Consider the following 17,270-nt stretch of genomic DNA (forward strand, 5'->3'; position numbering starts at 1 on the left):
TGCAAAGAAAACACTTATCAAAGTCATTTACTTAGGAAAGCAAAGTCAGTCGATCAAAAAGGGAAAAACAAGTGTTTTGTTTTGATCACTTCTTTTTTTATGCAGATCTAGTCTTAATCGGGAGTCACTCTGGGTTGAAGAATGCACCCCATCAGCAAGCTATCCTCATGACTTATTTTGTAGGAAGGAATTTTGAAAAAAGTTAAAAAAGCAAGGAGCTCATCTAGGGAATCACTTTCTTAAGTGTCTTCTCCCAGACCTACTGGGTTGCTGCCAAATGGAAGGACATTCACATTTTAAACTTTATCACCCATGTTCAGGAATTCATCAAAAGTCAAGAAGGGAAAATCTGAAGTAATAGTCTAAGCCATCCTGTAACAATGACAAGATTTTTCACCATGCTGTATTTGCCTTTCCAGCATAGGTTCCAATATTTCTCTTGGGAAACACACTATTTCATCTAGTTCTCAGGAACTTACTTTGGATGCTTAACTGCATTAGCATACTGTTATTTTTATCCTCCTGCTATTAGTCATTCTCTTACAGACAGAGCTAAAAACCTCTTTCCTAGAACCACCTCTGTATTCTTCAAACATTTATAAACCCAACCATATGGTTCTTTGGCAGAAGAATGTGCTTTTGATTTTAGTTTGGGAAAGAAAGATTATTTCACTTCCCAGATTTGACACTTTCACATATCAAATCAAATAACAGTTTACTGATTTCTTCTAGAAAACAAAATTACGCAAATGACTACACATGTGAAACCATCTTCTCTTAGTGCTTCTGCTGTATTTCTGGGTATCTGGGTCAAAAAAAGCATTTTATAAAACTTGTTCAGTTTAGAAATAAATTCTTCAGGTGATTTCTGTGTGGTTTTCACATGGACTCTCAAGAAGGTCTTCTCATCTGCCTCTATTTATTATTTTACTGCTTTATTTGTGGATTGCCATTTGGTTTCTGTAGTTCAAAGGCTAAGATATAGGAAAGGGGAAAATTATAATTGCAGGCAGGGAAAAGGTGGTCCACTCTTAAGAAACCCTGATCTTATAAACACAGGACTTCTAGAAGTCCTAAAAGAAATGAGGAACGTTTTCCCAGAAATACCATAAAACCAGAGACTTTTACCACATCTTTTCCTTGCCTTCGCTGCGCTTCAGAGGATTACATGCTTGCTAACCAAAGTACTGGAAAAGCATGAGACAACATAGGAAGGTATTGGTGTGGACCTGAGAATCAGAACGACGTCAGATTATTCTTGGTGGGGGATTTATTACTTTCTCTCTTAGGCTGTGTTTCTGGATGATAATAAGGTGGCTTGGTTTTTTCCCCTCACAAATCTATTTATAGTCTTATGGCAAAACTTAACAGATAAAAGACTCACCACTGTGGGTCACTGGAGACAGAAGAGCATCCAGTGGTGTAAACAGTAGCAGGGACTACAGAGAAGCATTGTGCAAAGCTGGGAGTAAAATGGCAGGGTAGAGAAGAAAATCAGGGAAATTGAGATAGATAGTGCCACTTCTTTTCAAATATACTTTGAAATGCATGGGTAGTCTGTAAAAGCTATCTGTTCTTGTTATTGCTTTGTTATTATTGTGGCTTGAAAAACAAATTGGTATCATTCTCTTCATATATAAGTCTCTTTTATATTAACCCTTAGAATTTGCATCATGTGTTTTACCCTTAGATCAAAAAGTTGGGTGAACTTCCATGCAGCTGGGATGAGAGGCCCAGAAAATCAAGTTACCCATGACATTATAATGAGCTAGTGGCAGGACTTCGGCTAATATGAATATTCCCTATTTCATATCCTAAATAGTAACTGGAATGAAAATTCAAATTGCCTATTATGGTTGAGGCAGAATGGAAATGAAGCTCAGCTTTTGGGGGAACTGGTGGCAATTTAAATAATTACTTAAATAGGTTGTTGCTGTTGTTATTGTAAAATATCATAGGTGTGCGTCCATACCAAAGTGCTACATTTTACACTCACTTTTCTGCTTGTACTGAAGAACAGTGACTTGTGTAAAAACATGGGACATATATCTATTAGAAGCAACAGGCACAAATGCTAGTACTGTTGTATCATACACAGAGCAAACCCCTGGTGCAGCTGCAGAGTGTAATTTCATGCTGGCTGCTCATTTTGAGGAGCACTTTGATTCATTAGCCCAGTGGGAAGAAAACTCTTTAATTTCTGAGCTCTAAGAATGTATGCTCATTTTGGAAAACACCTTATTACCACTGCAGCTGTCTCCACCAGAAAGAGCTGAGATTGAAATAGCACAGTAGGATGTAGGCTTCTGGGAAGTGTCTTGGCAAAGCCTGAGATTAGGAAAATAGTGGTCAAAGGTGCCATGTCCTGACAGAGGATGGGGACAGCTTCCAGAATACAAGTTAAAAGAAATGTTTTTCCTTATGCTAACGTACATCCCTAGATCACTGCTTCTCTGAGAGATTCTTTGAAGACATCCAAGGACTGGCAGACTCTTTACCACTGGGTAACCCAAAGAGTCTCTTTGCTGAACACATCCTGGGCAAAAATGCCACCCACACACCCTTTATGGTGCTTTCACCATATCCCCGTGATTTTGTCTTAACAGCAAATGTGCAGACAAATATGTAGGAACAAAATGCAGAAGTGCTCTTCCTCAGTGTTCGTTCCTTCTCCCTACTGGGTTCTTCTCTAGAGCAGAGGGTATGGGGACAGAAAGGGAAAAAATGAGAACAAGAGTGAGAGGGAACAAAACAGGCAAATGACAGAAGGTAAGTGGAGAGAAGAAATGCAGCATGAAAATTTAGAGAGGGAAGTTTTAAAAAATCACTACAACGTGGGCTAATTTTCTTTTTTTTTTTAAGTTATGTTGGAATGAGAGCAATACAATCATTGCTGTAATTCCTTTTCTATTTCTTGCTACATTCCTTTTCTGTGTTGAGGTGTCTATTTCTTTGTTAATTCTTGCCAGACTCTTGAGCATTTTAGCCAAGTCTTCTGATTATCTTTCTTGCCCAGCATATGAAAATGCCTTTCTTGAGCGTGTTGTGCAGACTGTAGTTTTCTGTACTTGGAGAGAACTAAGTAACTTCAGAGTAATTAGCTGAAATTTCCTCCCCTTTCCTCTTTTTTTAAAGACAATTCCTCGTCTCTCCAGGAAGATGAAGAGATAGATATGGAGGCTGTCAACTGGCAGCTGAACAACACCTCCATGAATGGGCATTCATCTACCCCAACCACAGTTCGCTTTCCCAGCTGGGTGACTTTTGACGACAATGAAGTCAGTTTTTCACCGCAGAACCTTTCTCCCTTGAAAACAGACACCCCACCTGCAGAAACACAGACTCCAGATGTTAACTTTAACCTCACTACATCCTTTAAGAAAAGAGAACGTCCTAAAAGCACACTGGGGGACCTCTCCAAAATTCAAAAACTCAATCTCTCCTCCTTAACCAAGTTGCCTTCTGTTGAAACACCACCATGGAGTGCTACTAATCCCTTCCTGGATGAATCTCTGCGAGATGTCCAACCTTCACCCATCAATCCATTCAGCTCATTCTTTGAGGAGCGAGACAGGCGTTCCAAAAGCTCTTCTGTCTCCGGTGCTCCAGGCAAAAGCCAAAGAGACTCTCTCATTATTCTTCATCAAGAGTCTGATATCATCAGTTTCCATGAGACAAGCAAAAATATAACCCACACAGATGCTGTAGAGCAGCTCAAGCAACTTCAGATTGGAGACCCAGATCATGTGAGCACCCCTACCCTGCCTGATGATGACCCCATGATGCCATATGATCTGGATGCAGCCTTATTTAATCTGGCACCAGCTCAGCCAAAGGATGGATGGCCAATGATGCTTAGGATCCCAGAGAAGAAGAATATTATGTCATCCAGGCACTGGGGACCAATATATGTCAAGCTGACTGACAGAGGATGTATACAACTTTATTATGAGAAAGGACTGGAGAAACCTTTCCGGGAATTCAAACTTGAAATCAATCATGAGATTTCAGAACGCAAACTCCAGAACTATGATGAAAATGGAAGGATACACAGCGTGCGGTTGGACCGCACAACCTACAAGGAGAAAAAGAAGTATCAGCCTAAGCCAGCCATTGCTCACACAGCAGAGAGAGAGCAAATTATCAAGCTGGGGACTACAGATTATGAAGACTTCCTTAGCTTCATCAGTGCTGTGCAAGACATACTGATGAACTTGCCAGCCTCATCAACAGATCTGAGCACAGTAGGACTGAACTATCAAGAAGAAGAAATCACAGTTGATGTCAGGGATGAGTTTCATGGCATCTTGGCCAAAGGGGACAGTGTGATTCTCCAGCACAGTGTGCTGACCCATATCTATGTTCTCAGCTTCCTTTCTGGCCTGGCAGAATGCAGACTGGGCCTTAATGATATCCTGATCAAAGGGAATGAAATAGTTGCAAGGCAGGATATTATGCCCACTACTACCACTAAGTGGATTAAATTATACAGCTGTCGGTTCCATTCATGTGTGGATGAGGATGTGTTTAATAACTCCCGTATTATCCTGTTCAACCCCTTGGATGCCTGCCGGTTTGAACTGATGCGATTCAAAACTGTCTTTGCTGAGAAAACTTTGCCTTTTACTCTGAGGACAGCTGCCAGCATCAATGGGGCTGAGGTGGAGGTACAGAGCTGGCTGATGATGTCCACTGGGTTCTCTTCCAACCGTGACCCTTTAACTCAGGTCCCTTGTGAAAACGTGATGATCCGCTACCCAGTGCCAAGCAAGTGGGTGAAGAACTTCCGCAGGGAGAGCGTCCTGGGGGAGAAATCTTTGAAAGCCAAGGTGAACAAGGGGGCCACTTTTGGATCAACCAGTCTGTCTGGTTCTGAGCCAGTAATGAGAGTAACTTTGGGAACTGCCAAATACGAGCATGCCTTTAATTCTATCGTATGGAGGATAAACCGACTGCCTGACAAAAACTCAGGTAAGTGGTGCATACCATCTCTGCAGGCCTAAACTAAAAGGAGTTATGTATTTTGGAAGATAAGGAACACCGGGCTTACATGGTGAGGGATAAATCATGCTCTGTAGTATACCAAAAGGCATCAGTTATTTAGTTGCATGAAGCATTTGTCTGAACTTTCATTGCAGTAGTTTTATGTATCTTACAAACATTGCTAATGATAAAACAGGTTTAGGTTTTCCAGATGCAAAAACATGCCTTCTGCTTTGCTTTTATGAGTACATTACGGGACTTAGGCATCAAGTGTACTTAGCACTGTTATTGAAAACAGGGCTTTTTCAGGTAACTTGCAAAGGCAACATACTATGCTACAGTGCTGAATCACAGAACCATGTAAATTGCTGTAGTTCCTCTAGCACATGTGATTTCTTTTCCATGCGTTGCCAAGCATACTGGGCCAGTGCTATGTACTTCAACGCATATACCACAACTAATGCCTAGAAAGTATCTGGAATGGGGATTATAAGAAGACAGAAGATATTGTGCAACCATTAAAAAAAGACATTTCCACGGACCAGTTTGTGGCTGTGTTTCTGTAACCAGTGCAGACAGATAAATACAGCTTAAACCTGAAAAGGGAAGACCAGCATAAACCCCACAATTCTTTGTATTTCTAGTAGCACATTCATAATTAAACATTCAAATATTATGCGCAAACTACTGTTCCCTTTGGCCATCGCTGCCAGTCATTCCACTTCCTGCCTTTCATCTGTGGTGTGCAATAAAGCTAGACAACTCAGATTTATTTTTATTCATAGTGAATTCTACTTCTTAATTTCTCTGATCTAGACTAGCTTTTTACAAACATGGACTTTTTAGTATTAATGTATTAGTGCTGTAGTAATGCAGCTGGGTGACTGGGGGGGTTTCTGTATTCAGTATTCCCTGAAGGAAAGTTCATTACCAGATTTGGCACTTTTAAGGACATATGTTTTCCTGAGTTTAAGCTATAGTGTCAGCACAACAGTGATCCAAGTCTTCTAATCTGTTGGACCACATTTCAGCCCAAGGACACCAGCTTACACCACAGGTTACAAATTTGGAGGGATGTTGCTAACAAAAGTGAAGGCTCCATGTTTTCTGTAGTGTGGGACATATGAAGAGAGAGCTTGGGAACTCAAGAGAAATATTGTAGTGCAAAATTAACCTCAGGCTGTTTATGAGCAGTAACATGCTTGTGAGGAAAATCTCACTATGCCGTCTGCATGCTGTGAAATTGGGCCTTCTGTGGCATCTTCTCTCCAAAGATCTCAGTATACCATATAGACATTACAGCTGGGGAAATGAAAGCCCCCAGACTTTAGCACAATCACAGAACATGCCAGTAGCAAACCCGGAGAAGAGGCAGAACTCCAGGTTCTACTGCATCCTACGACGTGATGGTTCCTTACCCATCACTACTTTGAGGAGGATGTTGATCTATGCCTCTTATGTGCTTGATCTTGCCTCTCCCAGTGTGAGGCTTTATTATATATCCCCGTGTCAGGAGGAAATGCATCACAGGCTTGGTGCTGCTGTTGGAGCCCTGCCACAGAGCATCTATCCATCAGTGTCACCATGCAGAACTCAGGGCAGTTAGTATTTGTTTACATCCTGAGAGGAAGAGAGTGTCGTCACCCCTCCGGTCAGGTCAGATGTAATTTCAGGGAACGGAAGGGCCGTACAAGCACTGTCTTGGCCAGGACACATGAGGTATGTGAGAGAGAGGGAATCCAAAAATGATGACAGGGCAGGCCAAATGTAGCTTAAATCTGACCTTGCCTCTCAGGGACTGTTTACATTTCTTGATGGCACTCATCCCATGGTTTTCCTTACTCAAAATATATGGCAAACAATGAGGGATGTAAATGGTACTCAAAAGCACCGATTCCTGATCCTTTTTAGATTTTCCTGATGGACCACATACTCTTCTGACCATGTGATACTGATGTGTGACCTACTCCCAACCTTGTGTATGCTTGGCTATATCCAGCCCTACCCACAAGTCACCTCCACCTATTTGCAAAAGTCCCTATAAATGATGCAGTTCTCAAGCACTAAGTATAAAAATACAGCCAGTGCCACATCCTACAGGAAAGGAGAGCTGGTCTCTCCCAAAGCTCGCTGCTTGCATTCAGGTTGTAGTATCCTAGCTCCCAAACTGTTTCAGTAGCTTTGCTGTCTTATCCAAATGTTTTCTGTTTGTGCTTTCTAATGGGATGGAGCCCTTTGCACTCTCACTTTAGGAACTTGTTACCAGCTCTGTCTGTAGCCAAAGTGTCTGCTTATGACTGGACATGTAAAAGCATATGACAAAAGAAGGAGAGTGTGTACTCTGACTGTGATTTGACCTAACAAAAAGCTATGGACTGGATCCTACTAAGCACATTGCTCAAATCCTTTCCAAAATAGCTTGTTGAACTTTATTGCCCTTCTCACATTCATAATTAATGTGATCAAAGCAGTTGATAAAGAGACCCTATTTACAGGCTCTGCAGAGCTTCAGTTGCAGCTGGCTGGGCTCCACATGTTTGGGTTTTTTTAATCCACCAGCAGAATATTAGGAAAACATCCACCTGCTCTTCAACCATGGGAAAATGCACCTCTAGCAAAGCAGGGATGTAGCCTCTATGCAGAGCCTTGGATCTGGATATCTGGACTTTGTTCTACTTTGGCTGTGGATTCAGGCACCTGGTATACTTTCTGAAGTAAATTAAATCCTTTAATCCAAACATGTTAGGATATCAGAATCGTTTGGAACAGATTCCTTCCAATCACAGTAACCCATGCATATATATGAATTATATTACCAGATCCTTGCTTGTTAGAATGAAATGTTAATAGCTTAAGGCAGCAAAACAAAAGCAGTCTGTTGATTGATTTTACTAAAAACTGTACCTGTCCATTAGAGAAAGAGCTCTGAATGAGCCTGTTGAACAGAGAATCTATAGAACTTGTGCCTCATGTGCCCCACTGATGAACACTCACATGCTGGGTACTTTTTGCTATAGCTTTGGTGAAGGACTTGCTTTGTTAATCACTTCACCCTCTTGCCTACCATGCTGCGCTGGTTTAAATGAATAACTTCCATATTTTTTTTAGTGTTGTGCATGGTCTTTTCTGTTAGTGGGCACAACTACTGGAAGAAATTAAACTATTGAAAAATTGCTTTGTTAGTTGCATTGCATTAATATTTTTCTTCTTTTTTTCCCCTTTATTTCCCTCCCCCCCCCCCCTTTTTTTTTTGAGCCTGTGAATATCCACCAACATGTGTGTTAGAAGAGTGCTTGGTAGTTCCATGTGTCCAGTTAAAATTATGAGAAGCTTAAAAATTCAGATGTCCAAAGCTTCTGTCACGCAGTGTGCTCAAGCCTCCTTAAACACTTCCTAGCGTTACTTTCACGTGTCCATCCGAAAAGCAACTGAGCGTAAGCCAGCTCAAGAGTGCAGAACACAAGCTGAACATCTTGTAGCTGGGAAAGTGGCTTGCACCAGTGCTGTGTTGCCACTCCTTCAGACTGCTGTGGACCTCCACTGCAATCCAGGCAGTCTGAAGGAGGGAGCAACCCATGGCAATCTATAAGGAGAGGAAAAGCATAGCAAAGCAGAAGGAAGAGCAGGAAGGATTGCAATGAGTCTACTGAGCCTGGCATAGGGTGAGTGAAGAGATATGAACGGACGGGGGGCCTGAGACTGGGAGTTGGTTACCAGCACTAAGTGCTGAACACGGAAATTTTGAGCCAGGAATGACTCATTTTTAGGCATCTGCATAATGCAGTATCACAGAGGAGTGATTCCCAGCTACGTGCAATGGCACCCGCATGTCCCATGGCAGAGGCTGGACTGTACTGCCACCACAGATATGTCCACCGCAGCCGAGCCCCAGAATTGGCCAGGAGGAAAAGCCCTGCAGTGCTGGAGACACAGTGATCTCCCCAAGAGCATGTGGGGCTGCCGCTGGCCTATGGTGTAAGGCATCATCTTGAAGGTCTGCTGTGTGCCACTGATTTTAACCTGAAAACCGGTGCTCCAGCTACGAAAAGCTGGGACATGCTGTTCAAGAGAGCTCCCAGCTCACTCCAGAACTATAGTCAGCACTCTGCTTGGGATAATTCATCCTGATGAAAGTCCTGGTGATATATTTTAATGCTTGCAGAACTCAAGCTTTTATATCTGATAACTGCACCCACTCATTCATAACCTGGCTCCAGCTGTGGTGCTGCATATCAGTGCTGTCTCTGCTGAACTGCATAGCCTCTCGTTGGATTTGTTGCAGGGACGTAAGTTGTGAAACCTCCCACTTGTGAGGAAACTCTGGATCCCTTCAATCAGAAAAGCCCAAAGTGGCTTTGAAGGCTTTCGTTCTCATTTTGTAGACAGAAAAATTGAGGTGCGGATCTTAAATGACTCGCTCAAGAGCTCAGGGAGTTGGCAGCAGTCAGAAATAAAACCAACCTAGCTTGACTAGCAGTCCCTACTTCAATTTTTAAACATCCCTGCTGTCCAGCAAAACACAGGGAGGGAAATAGTACCAAAGGTTACTATTTACAGATGACAGAGCTAAATGTGATTACTTCCTCACCTTGCCATCTTTAGGGACTGTGGTAGAGTAAAGAATAAACAGTTACTTCCAAGCTGTGTACAAACTTGCTTTTTGAACCCAGGAAAATTATTTAACATTATCCAGTATATTTTCTTCTGCTAAAAATGAGGATAACACTTTCAAACAAATATGAAATATCTGCCAAATCCCACCTTTCCTCATTACCAGTACATGACGTTTCAGAAGGATATGCCACAATGTGCTTAACATGTTACATACACTGGGGAAATCAGAAAAAGGAAAATACCTTTACCCTTCTGTGCTTGATTTACATCTTGTATTTTCACTACTAAAAGAACACCAGAGTGATTAGCAATTCTTTTTGCAGTTTTGTTTAATTCCTATAATTCCTGCAGCACTGAAACAGGTAAGATACTGTCACTTGATATGAACTAGTTCACCCGGCAGATTCTCGGTTTCTTGCAGTTTCATGATGTTGCTTCTTCCTAGATGTTGTGTTTTCTGATCCATCCAACACAACTTTCGTGTCTTTTTGCTCTGTTTTGCAGCTTCTGGCCATCCTCACTGCTTCTTCTGTCACCTAGAGCTTGGCTCTGACCGGGAAGTGCCTTCCAGTTTTGTCCGCTATGTAGATGTGGAATTCGACATGCCCACTACTTCTGCATCCAAAGCCACTGTTCGGTCCATCTCTGTCGAGGACAAGACCGACGTGAGGAAGTGGGTCAACTATTCAGCACACTACAGTTACAAGGTAAAACTGAGCATGTGGCGATCACTGTGGTTACTTTGCATACTTTATTGTCTTGAAAACTGTAGGCAGACAAATAAATACCATGGGCAGATGCGGTGGGAATTTGACACATGCTAGGTTCTGTGCAGAAGCTACACATGTGCAGCCTACCGATTCATGGTAAAAAAGCAGCAGATTATCCCTCAGCAAAGGTGGAATAAACTTGCTTGCAGTTGGTTTGTGGAAGAGCGTACACATAGCTGCTGGAGATTAGCTGATACAGTAAAAGTGTGAACAGGGAGTTTTGCCGTCCTTCATAGCATCTACAGTGGGAGTGCTACAGCACACAAAAGGATCACATTATTTCTCTGCTTAAATATTTCTTCTTCCTGCCTGCCCTAAGGAGAGGAGCAGATGGGAAAATGTGCTACGTATATACCTGCCAAGAATCTCAGTATGCCAAAATTTGCATGTTAGCTGATCACTCAGCAGAGAAATTGGCATCCTACCTGCCTTCTTTAAGAGCGGTGATGAGAGATAATGAAAAGATCTCATGGCAAATATTTTTAATGGTAATACATTTTTAGTAGCCTCTTAAATTCTCTGGAGAAGGTATCTGATCTTCCTAAGCATTCCTCTAAAGAACTGGACATTGGATCATCCCTGAGTTTTTGGAGGTGTTGAAATTTAGAACACAAATGTAGACAACCTTGGCTCCATCCCAGTACAAATTGGCATCTGTAGCCCAAAGCACCTGAGCCTGAGGATGGCAAGAATGTACCAATGTCTGGTTTAGTGTTAGGCAGTCCTGCGAGGAGCAGGGAATTGGACTCGATGATCCTTACAGGTCCCTTCCAACTCAAGATCTTCTATGATTTTGTGATTCTGTGCATTTTGAAAATGAATCTCTTGCTTTACACATCAGAGTTTAAAATTTAAGCCAGTCTTCTTCTGTCACTTAGGAAGCCACCTATCCTCTGCAGATTTCATTCTGGGTTTGGATTCAAAGTACAACTAGAGATGGTAATTAATATAAAATCACATGAGACCAGTTCTCTGCATGACTTTTTCTCTTCTGGAAACGATGTCATGACACTGTTGAATTGTAACACTGTTTGGATTAGACTTACTTAGACACTTAGAGTAAATAAAATCCAGCTTTCCCTCCTCAGTCTATTTCTCTTCAAAGCCCTCTCATTTTACCAACAGTTTCTTTACCTTAGTGTAACATGGAGCACCATTAAGGAAGTTTTTGTTATTCTTTCTGTTTCCTTTCTCATTACCAATGTTCTCCCCCATTTTCCTCTGCCAGGTCGAAATAGAGCAGAAAAAAAGCTTGAATGAGGATCTGAAGGGAGAAGATACAGCAAATGTCAATGAATGTGCTACGCAGTGAAGAAAGACCAGTCTGCAAGTCACAAGAGGGGTGGTCAAATTAACAGACCTGGAAGAGAGAACTTGCAGGGATTTGGTATTTTTCTTTTAAAAAGTATGCAGTACTACTCTCAAATTAATGCTCTGAAGAGTGTTAGTTTTTCTTGTGATGATCCATCCTTTGAGAAGAAACTTGTATGTGGTTTGTTCGGAGTGGACCCATGGAACGATTTAAGTACAGTTGGGGTATAGACAGAATGACTTGTATTATAGTCAAGCCTGCCTTTTCTGCCTCTTCACCATCTAGGTTCTGCACTGAAGTATAGTCTGACTAGCATCACAGGCAAACCAGAAAGCAGCCTTTATCTCACTTACAGTCTTGCCTCCTACATTAAGCTTTTCTTTTGTTGTTGTTATATGCCTGTTGGTTTGGTCATTGGCAGATTCACTTCCTTCTGAACTGCCAAATAAAACCCAGGCAGCATCGAGTGAAAAATGACGTAAAATCTCATTTCCGAAGTGATCAACAGAGTGAAAACCCTGAGCATCATTCTGGAGAATGAACAAACTCTGCATCTTAAACATAGTAAATGGTCAAGCACATGAACTACAGACAGAACAGCTAATCACGCAGCCATTCTTCTATTCACCCCTTCCTGTCTCATCCCCTGAACGACAACATGTCATTGTGCACATTTTCATGGGGTCTGCACAAGTTACAAGAAAGTCTCTGCAATTTCTTAAAATTTTTATTTGTTAGTCTGTTCTACTATCTTGACTGAACATGATAATGGCTGCTAGTAACAGGGAATGTGTCTTATGATAGAGGTGATACAGGAGGGACTTGGCTAAGATTCGATCATTCCTGCCTAGAAAGATATTTAAGGGAGAAACACTAGGGTTTGGGCTTGGGTTTGGTTTTTTTTCTGTTTTCTTGGGTGGGAAAGGTGGGTGGTTATTGAAAATGTCAGAACAAAATTGCTTTAGCAATGTTGTTTGCCTTCCTGAAAATCCTTGGAAGTCTGTCCAGCACAATATCACTTTCATGTTCTATCTTGAACCTACAACAGAAGTAACTTGTATTTTTATAAAACCCCTGCTAACTGGGACCTAAAATCTCTTTTCAAAAATTAATAACAAGCTTCTATCATGGAGATTTTTTTATCTCCACTTAGCTGAAAGTAACAGCAAGTCTTAAAACTTCTTTCTAAATAAAAGTGCGGAAGGCAAAAATCTCATTCATATATATTTTCAGAGAAAACGGTGTTCAAAGTACCCAATTTTTGTAGTTGTTTCTCTGGCTTGTGTAATATTTCATGTTGAGGTAATTTTAAATGTAAAAAAAAAATAATTTATTAAATCACTTATCTTTTGAAAGGTTACTGCTGACTTTAAAATCACATATTTGGAAAGCCTTGGCAATGTAATTTAAAATCATAATGAAAATGCAAGCTTTTTTATAGATTTATAGATTTATTTTACATTTCATATGACACAAAATTAATGCATTCTCGATTTGCTACTTTGTAGTGATTTCTAAAAATCACTACAATGTTAAAATCCCAAGTGAAATGTGATTAATTACATTTAATCTAAAACTGGTAGTGGTAGAATTTAAAACAAATTATAGAGAACTTATAAATGCCTTTTTGTATGCACCTAAATTTCAGGCCTAGGTCAACTTAGTGATATATATTTACACCGGTACACCTCTGTAAATACATAAAGTTTCAGTCCTTCTAGGACTTTTTAAGAAGCATGAAATATTCTACTGCAGGTAGACCTACTGAAGCCCAGGGAGCTGCCCAGAGCACATCAGTTAGTACTAAACATTTGCAACATCTCTCTGTAAATAGATGAATACCATCAACTTTTATGAACCATTTTGATATCAGTGGAGTAAAATTCCTGATGAAGTGCGAAGAATTATTTATTAAATGATAACTTTTATAGGTTGTGAAATACCTGAGAGCACACTGCTGAATTTATGACTGATTCTCAGCTCTGTTACAGGCTGATTGTGGTGAATTGCACGGCAACTCCTGTAAGATTCACTCCTCTTTTCAAAGAACTTCTGAGTGTTTTTCCTGTTTTTCACTGTAGCTCCTAGTTTCCGAAAAGGACCAGTAAGAAATCCAACAAAACCAAGCTGAAGGAGTGCTGAGATGTTGCTGAGGAAGCACGAGAATGTTTTGTGAGAGGAACAGTCGGGAGATTTCCTACTCTGATCTGCAGGCTCAGTGTCTAAATTTTTGCCTATTGCCCCCCAGCCCTTGACAACACAAATAAGTAATAGCAAATAAACAGTGTTGTACTCCTTAAAGAGGGGAGAAAATCAAAGGAATATCATTTTCCATCTCTGAATTCTTAAACTATTCAGTTACTCCAGCTACAGAATATTCATTACCACAAAACTGAAAGATGAACATATGAGAGGCTTCTGGATTTACTTAATTTCTCTACCCTTTCATCACCTTTTTTTTTTTTTTTTTGTTAATTCAAAGTTAATGAATGAAAGAAAGAGTATGGGCCTGACCCTGATCTCTCTTACGTAGTTAGTAATACAACAGAAGTATCTATTCCAATCTTTCCATGGAGTTATGCAGGCAAAACTGGTAAAGTGTTCAGGTTTATAAAAAAGCTATTTTAATCCATTCTGATCACTGAAGAACATTTTTCTAATGTACCTTCCACTGAATTCTCAAAAGCTTAGGATGAATAACTTAGAATCATAGAATCACCTTGGTTGGAAAAGACCTTTAAGATCATCAAGTCCAACCTTTACCCCAGGAAATGCATCTGTAGCATGATGCTATAGATACTTGGCCAGAGTTTCAAAAGATCTTATTTCCCATTGAAGCACTGAGGTAGTTTGATTTTTCAAAAGAGCACTAACAGCCAAAATATTCAGAAAATCTAGTGTTGGTATCACCAGGTGTCACCAATGAATTCTTTTTTCAGTCCAGCACCATTACAAGCATTGAGCATTTGAACACTGGGATCCTAAGTGCCCTTTTTGAGGCTTCCACTGTTCTTGCTTGATTAAACAGTGCCAATTTTTCAGTGTTAGATACTGTCACATATGAACTTTATGTACATGAACCATATACTCTTCATCCATAGGGCTACAATAGTAATTTGGACAGACTGCTGATGGGAGTGGTGGGAAAAGATGTGAGAGGTTTGTCAGTTTTAGAGGAGAAATTATTTAGATACAAGCTATGCCTGTAGTGGGGATTATTTTTTTTCTTCTTCTTTTTATCTTGGGGAAAAATCTCTTTGAATTGTTTCAGTGTAATGCTCCTTTTGAAAAAGATACAATCACTGTCCTTTGGTGTATTTGAAAGCTTTGTAGTACTCCATGCAGGAAATGTGCCTTCAAGGTAAGCATACATTTACTCCCTGAAGCTATTCCCACTTTCAGCCTTCTTTCTGTTTCTCGTGATGGTTTTGTTTCATTTTTGACTGTGGTAAGAGTTGAAGTATTGCAGGGAATTTTGCCTAGAAAAATAAACAGTCTTTGATCACAGGAGGTAAAGATGAACAACACCTCTGGGCAGCTGAGCTTATTTTAGTGAATGCTTCTTACATTTATTAACTATGGACACCCTCCTAGCAAAGGAAAATGGGCAAATTCTGAGAAATACTGTAACTGACTGATGTTATTTTCATCTTTTATTTTATTTAGACTCAAATTTAGTCATCCTATGAAAGAGACAGATATAGTAGTATCATAAGAAACTGCAGAAATAATTTACCTTTTCTGGTGGGTGGCTGACATATTTACTTGACAGGACATCCAAGATCTGTTGGTCTACTTGTCCACATGACGTAGTAGCTGCTAAAACTCTCTCTTGATCATTTACCTCCCAGGATAGAGAGAAATTGTGTGAAAGCAAGAGGAAAAGGTGTATAAAGTTCAGCCTGGAGGTACTTACTCTGTTGCTTGCATGAAATTCTCAGTAATTTCCTTAGCCTTGAATACACACAAACTAATCAAGCCCTCGACAGGTCACTTCTGTTCCAGTGGTGAAAAATTCCTTTCAGTGACTCTTAGCAGCTTGTGTTTAGAGCTGTATTCATGTCCAGAACTGGCCAGCACAAGAATTTGCAGCACCCAGAGATCACTTATGGATGAAGTGTTTACCTTGTTCTGCCGCTAAAGTTCAATCTACATGATGAGTTGTCTGAGATACAAAATTTTGCATGGTAACAGGCAAGGCTGTTCCTAGCCTTCCTGTTTTGTTCAGCCAGCCAGCCATCCATCCATCCATCCATCCATCCATCCTCCCATCTGTCCTACCCTCCCTCCAGCTCTCTCCTATACTTGCAGTTCATTCTTTGCACTATTGACGTTGATTGGTTTGATGATTATTTTGTAACATGTTCCTACCTTTTAGTTTTGTAAAATAAGAAAGTCTATACACTGGCTAACTTTATAGAAGTGTTTTGGTTTGTTTGTTTCATCTTTTTATTTTATCAGGTGAAATGGGATGTCATATTTTGTTTGAACTATGGGAAAACTGAAATAAATATTAAAATGAAACATCATGTCCACATATTCACTGTGAAATTGAAGTTGTATGTGCTGTGTAATTTGATAAGTCAGAAGTCTTGAATTCAGAAGAGGAAAAGGGAATGTTTTGAATGGCATAAAGGAGATAATTGGAAGTAATGGGACTATATAGAGAAAAAAGACTATATCATTTGATCATCCACTTTGAATGATAGACTGCAAAGGAAATTAAGCTTGAGCCATATGTGTGGAGCAGTGCTGATATAATATAGACGATCCAACGTTTGAATGAAGCCATCCTGAAACAAAGTGATTGAGAATTGAAGCTTCTGCTCAGTCTCTTCTACTTTTGCTCTCTGACTGCTAAAGCCAGGAGTACCTGCAAGAGCAGCGTCTTCCTGTGATGAAAACATCTGTATGCAAAGCAAGAGTAAGAATAGGGTCTAAACTATTTACAGAGTCCTCTGCTATGATTCTCTATGTTCTTTCAAACTTGAGTAAGCCATGTATCATTTCATACATCCTTACACTTCTCTCACAGTCACTGAGGCCAATTGCAGTCTGCTGTTTTTCTCAAAAGCACTCCCTGAATCAAACTGAAGAGCTGAGCAGTCTCATTGACTAAAGAAAATCAGATACCCATCATAAGGGCTGCTCAGATTATTGCTCTGAGCTCAGCACATTCTCTGTAGTATGCCTCAGTACAACTGACAGTAAGTCAGTCATTTTACAATAGAAGAAAATGGAGGTACACAGGGAACAATGCTTCATGTTCATTATTCAAGGATAAATTGGGTCAGACAGAAGAAAGAAGGAAGGTTAAATAGATTCAGGGACTGTTACTAATAGTTTATTTACTATAATTTAGACATTCGCTGACATTTGGAAATTATACTATAAAAATGGGAAGGTAGGATCATATTAACCATGATAACTTGATAATATGCAAAATGGTGTTAAGAAAAGAGAGTTATAGAAAAAGCTGAAAGTTTGAAACGAGGGTGCTCAAAGTTCCCTGGTAATAGTGTAGTCTTTCGAGACAAGCCAAAATAACACCCTGCAAGAGATGGAGAAGTCAGAGTGCCAGCACAATGTGT

General features: G+C 40.3%; 1 protein-coding gene across 2 annotated transcripts in view; it reads left to right on the plus strand.

Moving 5' to 3' along the window:
* The window catches only part of STON2 (stonin 2), a 74,763-nt gene extending 58,675 nt beyond the window's left edge, over positions 1–16,088 (plus strand). For both annotated transcript variants that reach the window (XM_030481629.1, XM_030481631.1), the window contains exons 5-7: positions 3,136–4,971; positions 10,102–10,304; positions 11,596–16,088. In XM_030481629.1, the coding sequence (XP_030337489.1) occupies positions 3,136–4,971; positions 10,102–10,304; positions 11,596–11,679 (2,123 nt within the window). In that variant the 3' untranslated portion in view covers positions 11,680–16,088. The remainder of the gene's footprint in view (positions 1–3,135; positions 4,972–10,101; positions 10,305–11,595) is intronic.
* Positions 16,089–17,270: the final 1,182 nt, after the last annotated feature.

The sequence above is a fragment of the Strigops habroptila genome, chromosome 4 (assembly GCF_004027225.2).
Source record: "Strigops habroptila isolate Jane chromosome 4, bStrHab1.2.pri, whole genome shotgun sequence".
NCBI lineage: Eukaryota > Metazoa > Chordata > Aves > Psittaciformes > Psittacidae > Strigops > Strigops habroptila.